General features: G+C 41.6%; 1 protein-coding gene and 1 long non-coding RNA gene across 3 annotated transcripts in view; one reads left to right on the forward strand and one right to left on the reverse strand.

Annotated features, from left to right (window-relative positions):
- The window catches only part of tmem64 (transmembrane protein 64), an 86687-nt gene that overhangs the window by 55207 nt on the left and 12913 nt on the right, over positions 1 to 18567 (forward strand). For both annotated transcript variants that reach the window (XM_069921962.1, XM_069921961.1), the window contains exon 2: positions 6054 to 6209. In XM_069921962.1, coding sequence (XP_069778063.1) covers positions 6054 to 6209 — 156 coding nt within the window. The remainder of the gene's footprint in view (positions 1 to 6053; positions 6210 to 18567) is intronic.
- On the reverse strand, positions 6138 to 11326 carry LOC138755623 (uncharacterized). Its single transcript, XR_011352429.1, has 3 exons — positions 11179 to 11326; positions 7566 to 7639; positions 6138 to 6243 (listed from the first exon to the last, which is right to left on the reverse strand). It is a non-coding gene; the product is annotated as an uncharacterized lncRNA (long non-coding RNA).

Here is an 18567-nt window from a genome sequence, read left to right on the forward strand (position 1 = left end):
ATGCCCAGATTGGACAAGTTTTTTCCCTACCCCAGGCCATTAGACTCCTGAATTCCCAGAACATTTGTGGATAGGGGACCTTACAGTTTACATCTTAATATTTTATGTGTTTAACTTCTATCATATTTATGTAAATATGCTCCTTGGTCCTGGAGAAACACTATCTCGTCTTTACTGTGTGAGCATGGTATGATTGATAAATAAAGGTGACTTGACTTCATACCTATGGTGAAAATAATAGAAACTCATGATGCCTTATGAAGTGTCGTTTAGACCGGGTTTTAAAGAGGCTTAATAACTGCTTGTTCTGAACGCTCGTGCAAATGGAAAATTCTAAGTATGTCTGAGGTCATGAGTAGAGGTCTTAGTTCTGTAATGTTTTATTCATTGAGCTTAAAATATTTGGAACGGTTGCTGTGCTCAGATCAGTTGCCAAAAGGAATATTTCCCGATTAATATTCATGGTTACATAAATTATATACTATTCTTTAACACTACTTAAAATGGAAAGGCAACTGCTAGTGTGCATGTGGACTTAGATAACTGGTTATGATTAAGAATAGGATAGCATCATGAGTACCTGATCTTGTTAGCTAACCATGTATAAGTTGGTAGAATTTACAGAAAAATTTTTAATAAAAAAATTCCTACTTACTGTATCATAATTTATGAAGAATAAACTCTCCTTGCATTAGTTATATACTAGAAATCATCCAACGAAAAGCTTAATCTTGTTCCAAATGGCCTGTTTCCCACAGAATTGTACATCCCTCTCTGAAGCTGCTCTGTAAATGGTGATTAGGATTTTACATTCTGATATTGAATACTGTTTGCCTTGCACTGGTTGTTAAACTGTATTGTTTGATTAGGAAAACTGTGGGTTAACAGTTATTTAAATGACATTGGTTTGATTTTCCAGCTGAGTCTATCTACAAAAGTGCATTGATCTTGAATATTTCCAAAATATTAGTTTAGATTTTTTAAACTTGTTAATAGTTGGATCAGAGGAAACATATATGCTGTCCCCGACTTCATCAAGACCTTCATTGATGAATGTGTGCCCACATGCACTTACCGTGAATACCCCAACCAGAGCCATGGATGAATCAAAAGATTTGCAAGCTACTGAGGTAGAGGACATTTAAGGTTGGTGATCCAGAACTCTGGAGGTCCAGGTACGATCTACAGAAAGCCATCACAGCAGCAAAGAGGTAATTACAAGAGCCTGATACTCGCCAGCTATGGTAAGCCATGACATTTTACAAGGCAAGACAGAACACCATAAATCATTACTGCTCTCTTTGGAAAGGCTAACTCAATGAAACCAATGAGAATCCCTGCAGAAGCTGTCAACCCTATGATATCTGTCTCTGAGGCTAAATTTAGAACATCCTCAGGCCCTGATGGCAAACCTGGCAGGGTACTGGAAATCTGTACCAACCAATTAGTTGGAGTGTTCATGGACATTTTCAATCTCTCATTGCTGCAGTTGGAGGTTCTCACCGGCTTCAAAAGGGCATCAAAAAGAGCCCAAAAAGAGCAAAGTGAACTGCCTCAATAAATATCATCCAGTATCTCTCACAACAAATGTGATGAAATGCTTTGAGAGGTTGATCATGGCCAGAATCAATTCGTACCCAAATGAAGATCTGGACTCACTGCAATTCACCTACTGTCAGAATCGCTCCACAGCAGAGCCAATATTACTGGCTCTGTACTCAGCTCCAGATCACCTAGACGACAGCCACACCTGCATCAGGCTGCTCTTAATCACTATAGCTGAACTTTCAACACCATCATACTGTAATAGTCTCTGCTCTAGTCTCGTAAATACATTTCCTGGACCAGCATAAGTAAGGTTAAACATCTTATTGCTTTGCAAAGCCTGGATAAACCATTGCAGAAAGAGGCACTACTCATCAGTAAGTTCTGCTCCAAGGTACAGTACAGTTATATTTGTGCGACAATGTGTTTGTTACAATTTTGTAATACAATTCCTGTTTTCACAAAGTATTCCATTGTAATTAATTAATTTCAAATGTTTTTTTTGTCCTTAAACAATTAGTAACCTTCTGGTATGACCTCATAGTATCTGCTGATCACCTTAAAAAAATCTTTTTGTCCTTAATCAATCAATTAGTAACCTATATATTTCAAAAGTTCTTAGTCATGTTTTGAGTGTACAGCTTTTCAATGTTCCAGTCAGGATTAAAGGCAAAGTTAACAGGCATAGGTAACTTTGGTTTTCGATGGACATTGGAGATCTGATTAAGAAAAAGAGAAATAGCAGGTATAAGCAAAATGGATCAAATGAAGTACTTGTGAAGTAGAAAAAATGCAAAAAAAATCTTATGGAAATCAGTAAGACTAAAAGAAAACATGAGGCTGCTTTGGGAGATAATGTGAAGGAAAATCCTAAGAGTTTCTACAGGTATGCAAGAACTGAGTGGCATGATTGGTGTAGCGGTTAGTGGAGTGCCCTTACAGCGCCATTGATAGGGACTGAGGTTTGAATCCTGCGCTGTCCATAAGGAGCTTGTATATTCCCCCCGTGTCTGCGTAAGTTTTCCCAGGGGAACTCTGATTTCCTCTCACCCTTTAAAAACGTACCCGGGGTGTAGGTGTTAATTGGGTGTAAATTGGGTGGCACGGACTCATGGGCTGAAATGGCCTGTAACTGTGCTGTATGTCTTTTTTTTTAAAAAAAAAAGCAAATGGATAGTATGGAAAAAAATTGGCTCTCTTGAAGATCAGAGTGGTCGATTTTTGTATGTGGCCAGAAGAGATGAGTGGACTTAAATGGCATTTTTGTATCCATATTTACACATGGAATTGGCACAGAGCCTAAGAAAGTAAGAAAAACAAGCGATTAGGTCATGGAACCCGTTCATATGAATGAGGAGGAGGTGGTGGATAATGTCTTAAAGGAAATAAAAGTAGATAAATCCACGGGACTGACAAAATATTCCTTTGGATCTTGAGGGAGACTAGTATAGAAATTGCAGAGACCCTGGCAGAAATATTTAAAATGTCCTTAGCCACAGGTGAGGTGCCAGAGGAATGGAGGGTAGTTTATGTTGTTCCATTGCTTAGAAAAGGCTCCAGAGGTAACCCAGGAAATTATAGGCTGGTAAGATGATGCCAGTAGTAGGTAAATTATTGAAAGGTGTCCTAAGAGATCAAATATACAAGAATTTGGGTCGCCAGACACTTATAAGGGATAGTCAACGTGGTAGGTCATGTTTAACCAATCTTAGAAATATCAGAGAAAGTTACAAGGCAGGTTAATGAAGGAAAGGCTGTTTTCTATCTGGGCTTTGGGAAGGCCTTTGACAAGGTCCCACAAGGGAGGTTAGTCAGGAAGGTTTAGACGCAAGGTTAGATAGTAAACTGGTTTCGACATTGGCTGGATGGGAGAAGCCAGAGAGTAGTGGTGGATGATTGCTTCTCAGACTGGAGGCCTGTGATTAGTGGTGTGCCTCAGGGATCAGTGTTGGGACCATCGTTGTTTGTCATCTTTATTAATTATCTGGACGATAATGTGGTAAATTGAGTTAGCAAGTTTGCAGATGAGACTAAGGTTGGAGAAATTGTAGACAGTGAAGAAGGCTTTCAAAGCTTGCAGAGAGATCTGGACCAGCTTGGAAAATGGACTGACAAATGGCAGATGGAATTTAATGCAAACAAGTATAAGATATTGCATTTTAAAAGGATGAACCAAGGTAGGACATGCACAGCAAATGGTAGGGCACTGAAGATGGTGGTAGAACAGAGGGATTCTGAGAATACAGATAAATAATTCCCTGTAAAGAGAGCTCTTAGCATATTGGCTTCATTAATCAAAGCATTGAATATAGGAGTTGGGATGTGATGGTAAACTTGTATAAGACATTGGTGAAGCCAAATTTGGAATATTGTGTGCAGTTTTGGTCTCCTAAGTGCAAGAAAAATATTAATAAGATTGAAATAGTATAGAGAAGATTTACTGGGATGTTGCCCGGACTTCAGGAACTCATTTACAGGGAAAGATTAAGCAGGTTAGGACTTTATTCCCTGGAGTATAGAAGAATGAGGTATATAATTGAGTGGTAAAGATAGAGTAGATGCAGGTAGGCTTTTTCCACTGAGGTTAGGTGAGATACAAACCAGAGGACATGGGTCAAGAGTGAAAGGGGAAAAGTTTAGGGGGAATATTAGGGGGTAGTGGGGGTGTGGGTGAGCTGCTAGCTGAAGTAATGAATGCAGGTTCAATTTCTGACATTTTGGACAGGTACATGAATCGGGAGGGTATAGAGGGGGATGGACTGGGTGCAGTTCAATGAAACTAGAATAATAGTTCAGTATAGACTGGAAGGGCCAAATAGCCTGTTTTCTGTGCTGCAATATTCTATGATTCTAAGATGGTTACAATGTTAACCCTTTGAGTGTCACTACAACAATACTTTCAGTACTGATCAACAAGCATCAAAACGTGGGCCTCTGCAACCTCTCAGCAACTGGATCCTTGATTTCTTCATTAGAAGACAACACTCTGTACAAATTAGAAACAGCATCTCCCCTTCACTGACCATCAACACAAGGGCACCTGAACGATGTGTGCTTAACCTTTGATCTAATTCCTCTGTACCCATGACTGTAGCTAGGCACAAATTAAATGCCATCTGCAAATTTGCCGATGACCCCATGGTCGTCAGCAGTATCGCAGATGGAAATGAGGAAGCATACAGGAGTGAGGTAGATCAATTTGTTGAGTGGTGTAACAATGACAACCTTGCACTCAGTAAAACTATGGAACTGATCATGGACTTTAGGAGAGGTTATCAAGAGAACACGAACCAGTCCTTATTGAGGGGTCTGTGATGGAGATGGTTAAAAACTTCAAATTCCTTGGTGTCAATATCTCCGAAGATCTGTCCTGGGGCCTCCGAGTTGATGTAAGCACGAAGAAGGTTCGCCAGCCACAATAGTTCATTAGGAGTTTGAGTAGATTTGATTTGTCACCAAAAAAAACTCTGGCAAGTTTAATCAAGTGTACCGAGGAGAGCATTCTAACTGGTTGCATCACTTTCTGGTCTGGAGGGCAGAAAATACTACAGAGTTGTGACCTCGGCCAGCACTGTCATAGACATTAGTTAGTCTTCATTCCATCAAGGACATCTGAAGGAGATGGTGTCTTAAAAAACCATCCTCTATCCTCAAAGACCTTCACCTCCCAGGCCAGGCCCTTTTCACACTGCTACCATCAGGAAGGAGGTGGAGAACAAGGTCACAAAAACTTCTTCCCCTCTACCATCAGTTTTCTGAATGGATAATGGCCCACCGACACTACCTCACTTTCTCCTCTTTTTGTACTAATTTATTTATTTTAATGTAATTTATAGCAATATTTTCACCTTGTAATGCTGATGCAAAACACTGAATTTCGTGACCTGTTTGTGACAACGTTCTGATTCTAGATTCTAATTTCAAAGTTTCAGATTTTGAAGGCAGTTCACAGAAGATTCACATATTTGATTCTTGTTATGGAGGGATGTCTTGTAATGAACAATTGAGCAGGTTATGTCAGAGGTCAGTTTCATAAAATATGTTGGATTTTGAGGAAGCTTGACAAGGAGACTTTTCCTCCATTAGAGGAATTCAGAACCTGGGGCCTTGGGTCGGGGGGGGGGGGGGGGCGGGGAGTGAGAGGGGAGAGGGATAGTTTCACAATAAAGGCTCACCCATTTAAGACACAAGATGAGGAATTTTTCCTGAAGGTTGGTAATCTTTGGAATTCTCTACCCTAGAATACCAGAGGGTGTGGTATGCTATTGAATATGCTTGAAACAGATAGACTATTTTGGACTAGAGTGAAGATGATAGAAAATGAGAAAGGAAATGGAATTGAAGCCAAAACCTGATCAGCCATGATCTTTAGGGTCTGACCAATCTTGAAACTCCATATAGTTAGCTCTTACTCCCATTTTAAAACTCTTATAAATTTTGATTTTATGTAACTATTGATTTATCATCTCTGATATTCTTAACTAATATTTAATTTTATGTTCTGGTAGATTACCAATTTGTCTCTCCCGAACTATCTTGCTGCATCTTCAGTTGGACTGCTCCCCACACAACTGTTGAATTCTTACCTTGGAACAACGTTGCGCACAATGGAAGATGTCATTGCTGAACAGAATGTCAGTGGATATTTAATATTCAGTCTACAGGTAGGGTATTTCTTATCTTGCTCTTGCTTTGTTCCTTAGAAGTAAAAATTTAAATAAATTTAAATATATTTCATTTTTATTTTGGTGTAGTATGTGGGAGAAATGAAGTGGAAGGATAGATATTGTCGTAGAGCTGTAATTTTGCAAAATGCTAGGTCATATGCTTAGATATGTAAGACATTCTATCAAAATAGGGATAATAATAGTCTCATCTTTTGGCCTATATTCTTTAGCTTTTTGCCACTAATGCCTCCATATTGTCTTTATAGATATACTTGTATGTGGTACAGGTTGAATACCCCTTATCCGAATACCTGAAATCCGAAATGATCCAAAAATCAAAACTTTTTTCGTCCATGGTCCCATAAGATAATACGTAATTGAATTCAGAAATCCTGATTGGAGATTATAGAGTGTAGATGCATATGTAATGTGAATGTATGCATCTTTAAGTCTGAGTGAATGAATGTATTTTTTAAACGGTGTTCCAAAATTTGAAACACTTCTGGTCCCAGGCATTTCGAATAACAGGTATTCAACCTGTACTACTATTGCTAGACTATGAGTTTTCATGCTATATAATGATTTTTGAAATGGGATACCTAACATTGCATGTTGTGACCTAAATATTCCATTTTACTAAATTTATATCAACCATGGTATAAACAATGTTCCACTTATAAAGTGTTGCTTACTTGTATTCTTTTTAGAATGTATTTCTTAATATTCTGTTCTTTTCTTACAACTGAGACTAAACAAGAAAACTATCAACATGTTTCCAGATTGAATACATGACAGGAATAATGTACCAAATGTACCATGGTGATAATTACACCACACAAGGCTGAAAGCTTAGTCAAAAAAGAATATAGGTAGATTTCAAGGAAGCAGAGGTAGGGAGTTTTAGGAAGACGTTAGAAATCAGTGAGGACCCATATTACCCCATGCACAGCATCTTACAACTCCTTCCATCGAAAAGAGGTACAGAAGTATTAGAGCCGGAGCCACCAGACTGAAGAATAGCTTCTTCCTATGTACCTTATGATTGATGAACTGCTAAAACAACTCTCCCAATACACCACTATTTATTAATAACATTTATTTTATATATGTACTGTATCTGTGTGTTTGCACTGTGGACCAAAGAACACTGTTTCATCTAGATGTGCTGATACGAACACACGATAAATGAACTTGAGAAAAATGAGGGCAGAGTTGCCTTCAGTATCTTCCCACATTTTCCTATTCCATATTTTTCTTGAGATGAAATTATTGCCCTATTTATACACTTTCTTTACTAACTGTGCAAGTTCTTTGCTTTTTACTGACGGTAATAGCATTGAATCTTCAACTTACCTCAGTAAATAACATCTTTTAGCATTCTTTTTGTCAATCCTTGAGCTGACTTTATATTTATCTTGCTTCATCCCCTTAAACCAAATAGTTGATATTGTTATCTTTCAGGACATATCATTGTTTACAAAAATCTATCAACCTCAAATTTAAAATCAACAGATGACCTTGTGACAATAGCTATTTGTAAAAAGGCATTCAAGCTTTTATCACCATTTTTAATTGATTGGATCCAATTTTTAAACTATAGCCCAAAGTTCACTGACGAGTGAAAACAATTTATTTCGCCATTTTATCTAATGAGCAGCATGCTTCTTGCCCTTTCCCCTTGGTGATATAACTGGATTCACTGAATTGTCATTTTACCCAGTTAATTCTGAATTTTTGTTTCATCTCATTGATGTTATCCTTGCCAATATCCTCATAACAGTTTCAGGGTTCTCTCTTTTAGACATAATTTTTGGAGTCTTCACATTTTGATCATTATTAAATAAACGTGTTCTTCACTGAAGAACATGCATTAGTGCAAACAGGTAAGCAGTATTCATTTTACTAATGTATTCTGAAATAAAGCAGTTGCATCGAACTCTTAAAATTTTGTTGATTTGTTTGTCTCAATCTATTGACATTTAATTTTTCTGTTAATTACATATTCTTTGCATTTGTAGATTCTGCCCTGCTGGTCTACTTTTCTTCATTACAGTAATTTCAAGTTTCACCACTAAAGTTGATCATTCTTTCAATATTTATGTCTGGTTATAAATTTTATGATAAAGATAATTTACTGCAAATTATGACAGCATTGCAAAAATGTATCAAGTAATGGCTGGCACCCTGTGGCTAGTGTAAGCATTTCAGACACTCCTCCCAGTGTGTCCAACTTGGGCACCAGTTCAGTGATGAACCTTTTTATTATTTCAAATGATAAGGGTTTTGCAGGCTGTTGTGAGAATGAAAAACTTGGTGACTGCTTTCCAAGCTTCACTCATCTTGATCGTACAGTTTCAGTTGAATTTAAAAAGAAGGGTGCAAGGCAGCAGCTAGAAGCTGATTGGAGGAAGAAGAATTAAGAATAACTTTGTAATATTACATTCTTCCCTCCTCTTAAAAAAAACACTAGCCGTATCAAGCAACATTTTACAGGACTACTCCCATCCATATCGAGTGGGATGTTTTGGTACATGACTGGATTTCCTTAGTTCTTGTTGAGCTACTGTTTCATCATCCTCCACACTATGGCATGTCACATCTTCCTCCTCCTCCAGTATTGGTACCACCAGATTTCTTTTATCTTTCCATAATAGGAGATGTGGAGATTGCCTGAGCTTCTGGACAAGATGCCAAGACGCAGTAGACTCCCATCCATCTGGGTACCTGATGTTTGTATCTGTTGGATTACTGTCAAGGAGTTCAATTTGATCTACAAGTAGTTTGTTCTTATTACTCCTCACACACCTTAGTAATATGGGACCAGAGTTATTAGCCAGGAGGGCAGTAAATTTCCATGCGATGAATTGCGTTGGAATGCAAAAAAAGTTCATGGGATGTAGTATTTGTTGCTGTACACAACAGCGATCTTTGAGAGTGTAGTACCTCTGCGTGTAGTACCAATGCTACTCGGGCAGTTTATGTGATCTAAGGGCCAAATGGACTGCCTTCCATATGATGTCATTGAACTTCTCTATCTGTCCATTCCCTATGGGGTGGTATGATTTGTGGCAATCCCCTTCTGGGAGAGGTAATCTTTCAGATACTTTGACACAAAGGTTATGCCTCAATCAGAGTGTATGTAATTTGGCATTCCATATGGGCTAAACAGCAAATCCAGGAATCTGATCACTTTTGTAGTATGCATATTGGGACATGGAAAGGCAAAGGGGAAACGCGAGTATTCATCAACTTCTGTAAGTGGAGATGGGTTAGGCGAAGCTGAAGATAAGGGTCACTTGAAATCAATACTAAACCCGTTCCATAGGTTTTTGTTGCTTTGATAAGAGTTCCTCCTGGTGGGTGGTAGAACTGAGGCTTTAGTTCATCACAGACCCTGCATGAAGCACAAGTCTTCTTGACATCTTCTGTAGAAAATAGGAGATTCTTTGGTCTAATAAAATGCAGGAGCCGTTATTCCTGGATGGCAAAGTCTGTTGTGAATGTCAGCGAGTGTGGAGGTAAAGGCTGAACAAGTGTACACCCAACTAAGTGCATCAGGGACCACATTCTCTTTCCCAGGACGGTACTTTATTATGTAACTAAATGCTGCAAGCTCCAACCTCCATTCTTGAATCTTTGCATTCTTTACCTTTGTACAGTTTTTACTGTCAAACATAAAGGCCACTGACCTCTGGTCAGTAAGCAAGCTAAAGTGGCACCATGCCAGGTAGTGGCTCCATTTGTGCAATGCGTCAATGATGGCAGTCACTTCTTTCTCTACAATGTGGTAGCGCAGTTCACTTCCTTGTAGCATCTTTGACATGAATGCAACAGGTCATCTTCCTTGGTTAAAGACAGCAGAAATAGCCACATCAGATGCGTCACACTCTACCTTAAAGGGTAAATTTTCATCCACTGAGTGCAGGGTGGATTCTTCCAACTCTCTCTTTAGTAAATTAAAGTTTCCTCGATTGGAAATTTCTCTGTATTTACCATTGGTTGAATCTTGTTAGAAAACCCATGAATCCATTTGGTTCCCGAGTACCCTTTTTAAGGATCGCCAATTTTTTGGTGGAGGAAGCTCTTGTAGTGGCAAAGTCTCTCAGGATCTGGCTTCATGATACCATTCCCCACACATTATCCAAGGACATTAATGGTATTCACAGACTCCACAATCTTTGAATCATTAAGTGTTAGGTGCCTCTGACTGATGGTCTTTAGGACATCCTTTACATTTTGATCATGTCCCTCTTGTGCATATCTAGCAATAGTGGTATTATCAAGGAAAGGTGCCTTTCAGCTTTTCTTCTCTAACTAACTTGCCCATAGCTCATTGGAAGAGGGCTACTCCATTTGTGACTCTAAATGGAATCTTACAAATTGGTATAAATGTCGTTGACTTCAAAAGCCGCATATTTCTTATCTGACTCCTTCAGTGACACTTGGTGGTAGGCACTTTTCAGATCAAAGGTAGATAACATGCTATATTTTGCAAGTTCATTCGCCATTTCATCAATTCTTGGCAAGGGGTAAGCATCCAATTCCATGTATTGATTGATTGTGTCAGTGGGTAGGATCCTTCACCACTACCAATTGGGCTCGCCATGGTGATAAGCACGTCACAATTAGGCCTTCTGAAAGTAATTGGCAAATTTCCTCTGCAATAAAGTCCTAATCAACTTTGCTAAAGGGTCTTGAATTGGCAGCAATTGGTTTACAGGTTCGTGATAAGTTTTGAGAAAGGAATGGCTATTCTTTTGTTACTGCTGTCAGTCCACATTAATGATCAGCACCATTCCCAGTCGGCTCAGACAAGGGTGCTCCACATTTAAAGTTCACACTCAGATGCTGACGCTGTAATTCCTGGCCAAGTATTAATTCAGAACATAGGTCCTTCAATACACCAAGTCGTGTGGCAGCGTATGACTGGCTATTAAGACTAGGAGTTAAGTCAACAACAACATACCCTTGGGAACTGGTGTTTAAAGTATTAAGTAATTGTAGTGAGCCAGGTCAACCCAGCACATGACGGGTCGAATCGCCATAGCGAACAGCCAGCATGGCAGGGCACAGGGGCTTTCTCCCCAGCGCGCAGAAGTTCCAGGCTGCAGGAATGTGTTGCCAGGGGATCTGCCAGGCCTCACAGCAACATTATGACATCACTCCCATAAGCCTGTCTCCTCCCCTAAAAAGGAACGCATGTGGTTTGAATAAACGGCAGTTATTGATTTACTTGGTTGGTGTGGACAGCATTTATTTCAGCAGCTCTGCCTTCAGCAGGGCTACAGTGTTGACCCTGAACAGGTTCTAATGTTTTTAGAACCCACAGCACGCAGCAAGATGAATCCTGCTGACAATCCACAGCCCAAGCGACTGCCACAAATAGATCTCCCACGGCAGTTTACACTGCAAGCATCTACTTGCCACCATTCTGGGCAAATCAGCCATGCAGCTGGCTGCAACTTGCAGAATCATACTTCGCCCTTTAAGGAATTACAGCCACAGGCACGAAGTTCTGGCACGTGGTCAGCGCCCTGGACCCCGCTATAGCAGCAAGTTGCCCCATTTGTCAACCCACCCATGGTCGTTAAGTTCACGATGTTTAAATGGTTTTTTCTCAAGTTATTTGAACTTAACCAGCATGAATAGGCTGTTCGCGTGCTTAACACACAGTGCCTAGGTGATCGCAACCCCTCAGAACTGATGCAGGAGCTAGTGGCCCTTGCAGACGGACAAACAAAGTGCTTCTTGTTTGAGGCCCTGTCACTTTCCAAGTTGCCAGTCCACGTTGCCACCACCATCCCCAACATGGACTTTGCCGAACTGAACCTCATGGCAAGAGAAGCAGACTGGCTTTTCCACATTTTGCGACCGAACTCCATTCATGTGCAGTCCTTTTGCACAGTGGGAGCAACAGCACAAATCTTGACCACCTCATGCTGCCATCGCAGCAGTCCAGCCACAATACAGCGATCGCAGCAACAAAACATCAGGTACTGCTACTACCACCATCAGTGGGGCCACAATGTCCGGCGATGTGCACCCTCCTGCACCTTTTCAGGAAAAAAACCCAGTCCAATGCAGGGAAATGAGCAAACTGGCCGCCGTTAGTGGCCTTGGCAGTTGGCACCAGAAAAGGCCGGCTCTACCTTTGCAACTGGAAGGCCCAGTGGGAATTTCTGATAGACATTGGCGCAGAAATTAGCCTAGTTCCACCCATATTCTTTGAGCAGAATAATAATGCCAGAGGCCTACCCCTACAGGCTGCCAACAATTCAACCTTCCCCACCTATGGGACACATTGCGTGACTATTCACACTGAGAGCGCCATTTTCTGGTGGGACTGTACTGTCTCCTCAGTAGGCCAGTCTCTCCTAGGACCAGATTTCCTCCAGGTGAACTCCTGGTCGACCTCCACCGATGCCGGCTGGTTAATGCCACCACCTTCCAGGTTTTCCCTCTAACACTGTGCCAATGCATTTCTAGCCTTTGGGATTCCAAATTCTTGAGCAAAGTGAGTACACAACACTGCTCGCTGACTCCCCCCGCTCTTCTAGCACCAACTTCCACAATGCGGAACCAGCACATGGCATGCAACACCACATTGAAACCATCGGACCATCCATGTCCCCAGATAAGCTCCTCCAAGCCAAGGCCAAATTTGCCATGATGGAGGAATTGGGGATTGTCCGCCCTTCCAAGAGCCCATGGGCTTCGCCACTACATGTAGTCCCAAAGAACGCTGGTAGCTGGTGCCCCTGCAGAGACCACTGCAGGCTCAATGATGCAGCAGTACCGGAGAAATACCCCATCCCGCACATACAGGACTTTGCTGCACGACTCCAAGGTATCCAGATTTTTTCCAAAGTCGATCTGGTGAAGGGTTACCACCAGATCCCAGTGCACCAGGACAATGTCCAGAAGATGGCCATAGTCACCCTGTTTGGCATCTTCAAGTTCCTGAAAATGCCATTTGGGCTGATAAACATGGCCCAAACATTCCAGCACCTCATGGATGTACTGATAAGAGACCTAGAGGGGATTTTTGTGTACCTGGATGAAATCCTCATTGCCAGCCCAGACACAGAACTTACAAAGAACATTTAAAATGCCTGTTTGCCCGGCTGCAGACTTTCGGGCTAACCATCAACTCATCCAAGTCCACCATTGATTCCTTGGGCACCGCATCTCTAGCAAAGGAGCAGCACCTTTGCCTGATAAGGTCGAGGCCATTTGGATCTTTCCCAGGCACAAAAACCTCAAAATCCTGCAGGAATTCCATTGGGATGGTGAATTCCTATCATCGTTTCATCCCAGGAGCAGCAGCCACCATGCGGCCTCTCTTTGACCTCATTAAGGCAGGTAATAAGGAGTCCAGCTGGTCTGTGGAGGCACTCCAGGCATTTGAGGAAACCAGAACAGCAGTTTCCAAACCCACATTCTTGGTACATCCAGATCCAGACTTACCTATGTCATTAATGACAGATGCCTCAGACCGGGCAGTGGGGGCAGTGTTGCAACAGTGGGTGGATTACCAGTTGTGGCCATTCACTTCCTTCAGCGAACACCTCCGATCACCCAAGCTGAAGTACAGCGCTTTTGATCATGATCTGCTGGCAATGTACCTGGCCATACATTCTTGAAGGCGAGTGTTCAAGACCTACAAGCCACTGGTGCAGGCGCTGGGGAAAGTCTTGGATGGCTGGCTGGCAAGGCAATAATGGCACCTTTCGTACATTTCCGAATATACAACGGACATCCATCACATACTGGGGAAGTCCAATGTGGTAGCTGACGCACTGTCCAGGCCACTGATCTCCGAGGTGACGGTGGCATCGGCGTAGCTCAGCTTGCCGGGGACCAGGCCGAAACTGCTGACACACAGGCATATCGCACTGCCAGCACCAGCCTACAAATTGAGGAGTTCGTGCCGAACCCAGGATGCCCAACAAACCTCTGCGATATGTTTACAGGCCAATCCTGACCGTGACCTGCAGACAGCGGGTATTCAATCAAGTGCATGGACTCTCTCATCCTTCCATCCAGTCAACAGTCTGCCTCATTTCAGACAGGTTCATCTGGCATGGGCTTTGGCACCAAGTTTCACTTTGGGGAAAAAACCTGTGTACAATGTCAGCGAACCAAAGTCCATCGGTACCCCAAATGCCCAGTGCAACGTTTCCCACCTGCATTGGACAGGTTTGACCACATGCACGTGGACATTGAAGGGCCTCTTCTCATTAACCAGAAGATGAGGTACCTTTTCACCATGGTCGACTGCTTTACATTGCTGGCTGGAGGCAGTGCCCATGCCAGTCTGCAACATGGAGACCTGTGCGAGGGCCTTTTCCTCACAGTGGGTCGCCCATTTTGGTGTCCCTTCCCACATAACTTCAGACCGGAGAGCCCAGTTTACCTCTTCCCTCTGGGTGACCATGGCCAAATTCTCCGGCAGCCAGCTACACAACAACCACCATCTAAAAGCAGCCCTCAAATCACGGCTTCATGGGCCCAACTGAATGGATGAACTCCCATGGGTCCTGCTGAGCATCTGCACAGCACCTAAAGAGGGCCTCCACACCTCATCAGCAGAAATGGTCTACAGCGTACCACTCTCCATCCAAGGCAACATTCATTTCAGCTCAGTGGAACCACCACCGAACACCCTAGACATCCTACAGTAGCGGAGGAACCATACTGCATACCCATGTCCACATCCTACTATTGAATGTCAGGGGGTGACAGCTGGATTTTTGCTTGTGGAAAACCAGGATATTCTGGTCATAATAATTGGTTGTAGTCTGCTACATTACCTGAGAAGTTGTGAATGGTGCTGAACATTTTGCAATAGACCCTATTCCTGACAATGAAGCCACGAAGATGGAGTCTCAGACACTACTCTGAGGAACTCATATGGCCATGTCCTGTGGCTGAGGTGATTAATTACTAACCAGTGCAATTATCTTCCTTTCTGCTAGATGTAGAACCATAGAAAATTACAGCACAGAAACTGGCTCTTTTGAACCAGGAGAGGGTTTTCCCTCTGATTTTATTGACTCCAATTTAGCCAAGGCTCTTCGATGCCGTACTTTTGATTAAATGCTATCTTAATATCATTGGGTTTATGCTTCGTTCATCACTGGATTTCATCTTTTTGTCCATGTTTAGATTAAGGTTGCAATGAGGTCAGGAGCTGTGCAACTTCTGAGAGCAGGTTGTTGCTCAGTAGGTTCAACTCCCCTTCCACATTTTGCTAATGATTGCAAGTATACTAGTAGGGCTGCTGGGGATGGGCTCATGGGAGCCAGGTATTGAAGCTAGGAATCATGAGAGAGCTGAAGACAGAAGGACTCTTGTTGGAGATCTTGTTGGAGATTTGGATCTAGCGCTTGAGTTTCCTATGGATCGTGCAGGAGTCTGCACAGATGCAGGATTTCTGGAGGCAAATCCATGGATACTCAGTGATTCTCAAGGGACTCTTTTTCTCTCATCCTTTAAAGGATGAGAGAAAATACTAATGGCAATTCTTTGCCTTGCGGCAGTCAGAACGCAATTTTGTGTAATATTACATGTCCTGTACTATTACATGACAATAAAGGAATCTTGAATGGTAATTGGCTGTGTTTTACCTGGAAACCTCTACAGGAGACTTGTTTGAGTTTCATTGTTCATAAACCCCATTTTGGAATCCTGACAAAATGCTCTGCATTGATGTTAATTTTAGATTATTAACAGATTCCTTTTGCTTTGAGGTTTCTTTGATGTTTTATTAATTGAAATACAAATACTTATTGACCAAAATATGTTTAGAAATGCAAACTGTGTTTAGTTTCCATTCACTACCAAAATGTTAACCAATAAGCCATTTAATTGCAACTTTTGCTGATTCTAATATTTTTTGCTTCTGTATTTGTGCAGTATCTCCTCATCGTCTTCACTTTGACTTTCAAGTTGGCTCGAGTGAGCAATGTTTTCAAATATTCTTTTAATCCTCTTCCCCCTCACTTCTGAAACCATTATACCACGGAAACTGAGGTTTATTTTTGTTGAATTTAGTAGAATGCCACAATCTAAGTGATAGGCCCACTAATGACCTGTCATATGGCATATCGCATACATGATGGGATCTGGGCAAGGCAAAGCTGGAATAAGAAATGAATGTTTGTAGCTGGCTTATTCATTTCTATAGCTTATTAAAATGGAATTGCTGTTGCCTTGATTGTCATTTCTGCACCCCGTGGTTGTAATGGTCATGGTTTTATCTTCCTTATGTATTGTCCTACTTGGAAAGAAGCCAATGAAATCCATCTCTGCACCAATTAACAAAAGTTAACTATCGGTTTTTTTTAATGATAGTTATCCCAAGCTCTTTTTTAAAAAAAAAAAACAAAAGTCCCCAAAATTTCTCTTTCTGGTCATTGTTTTGCCTCAACCAGACTGAACAATTTTTTCATGTTTAACAATAAACTGGGCATCTAAACCCATAATGCCAACGGGGATGTGCCATCCATCTTTATAATATCTTTTTGTTGTTTATCATTATCAAAGCTCATAATTTGCTTATAACCTCATCCTTGTTATTTCCAAGTTTAATTATCCTCCTATGATAGTCATGTACTTAATAATTTAGCACCAAAACAGGCCTTTTGACCCACCACTTCTGTACCAACCATCAAGTATCCATCTATAGTCATCCCGGACAGGGGACGGGGCTGCCGCTGCTTTTCCTGTGCCCGGACCGTGGCTGCCGCCTCCTACTTTCTGCCTGGACCAGGGCCTCCGCCTGCCTCACTCGACCAAGGCCATTCTTTTCCCCCTAGATTCTCCAGTTAGTAGAATCAATTTGTGGGTCTAGTGATCATAACTCTGTTAGTTTTCGGGTAGTTTTAGGGAAGAGCCTAAAGTTGAGGTTCTGGATTGGAAAAGAGCAAATTTCGAAGGAATAAGAAGGGATTTGGGCAGTATTGAGTGGGACAGGATATTTTCAGGTAAGGATGTAAATGAAAAATGGAGGATATTCAAAAAAGAAATTTTGAGGGTACAGAGTAGATATGTCCCAGTGAGGATCAAAGGAAAGGCTGGAAGTCATAGGGAGGCTTGGTTTTTGAGGAATATTGGAAATTTGGTTAGGAGAAAAAGGGAGGTGTACAAGAGGTATAAAGAGCAGGGAGCTCAGAGTTTGAAGGAGGACTACAAGGAGTGTAGATGGAATCTTAAGAAAAAAATTAGAAAGGCCAAAAAAAGGCACGAAGAGGCTTTGGCAGACAGAGTAAAAATAAATCCAAAGGATTTCTATAGATACATTAAAAGTAAAAGATTAGTGAGGGATAAAATTGGACCCCTTGTAGATAGCGAAGGTAGGCTGAGTGAGAAGTCAGAGGAAATGGGGGAAATTTTGAATGATTTCTTTGCCTCGGTATTCACTAGGGAAAAAAAATATTGTAGCAGTTGAAGTAAAGAAAAATAGTGGGAGGTCATGAAGCATATAAGGATAACCGAGGAGGTAGTGATGGCTGTGTTGAAAAAGATAAAGGTGGATAAATCTCCGGGACCGGACAAAATATTCCCAAGGACACTCAGGGAGGCTTGTGGACAGATAATGGGGCCATTAACAGAGATGTTTAGGATGTCACTGGTCACGGGGGTAGTGCCAAAGGATTGGAGGGTGGCGTATGTGGTTCCGCTGTTTAAGAAAGGGTCCAAATGTAAACCTGGGAATTATAGGCCCGTGAGTCTGACGTCTGTGGTGGATAAGTTGATGGAAAGTGTTCTGAGGGATAGTATTTACAAATATTTGGAGGTACAGGGATTAATAGGGAGTAATCAGCATGGTTTTGTCAGGGGTAGATCATGCTTGACAAACCTGATTGAGTTTTTCGAGGGGGTTACAAAAAAGGTTGATGAAGGGAAAGCTGTGGATGTTGTCTATTTAGACTTTAGTAAAACTTTTGACAAAGTTCCCCACAGGAGGTTAGGAAAAAAAGGTGGAGGCATTAGGTAAAAATAAAGAGGTAGTGAAATGGATTCAGCAATGGTTGGATGGGAGGTGTCAGAGAGTAGTGGTAGAAAATTGTTTGCCAATTGGAGGCTGGTGACTAGTGGAGTTCCTCAGGGATCGGTCCTGGGTCCACTATTGTTTGTTATATATATTAACGATCTGGAAGTAGGGGTGGAGAATTGGATAAGCAAGTTTGCAGATGATACAAAGATTGGTGGTGTTGTGGACAATGAGGAAGATTACCGTAAATTAAAAGGTGATTTAGGAAGGCTGGAGGTGTGGGCTGAGAAATGGCTGATGGAATTTAATACAGATAAGTGTGAGGTGTTACATTTTGGAAAGGCAAATCTAAATAGG

Source organism: Narcine bancroftii, chromosome 2, assembly GCF_036971445.1.
Source record: "Narcine bancroftii isolate sNarBan1 chromosome 2, sNarBan1.hap1, whole genome shotgun sequence".
NCBI classification, from domain to species: Eukaryota; Metazoa; Chordata; class Chondrichthyes; order Torpediniformes; family Narcinidae; genus Narcine; species Narcine bancroftii.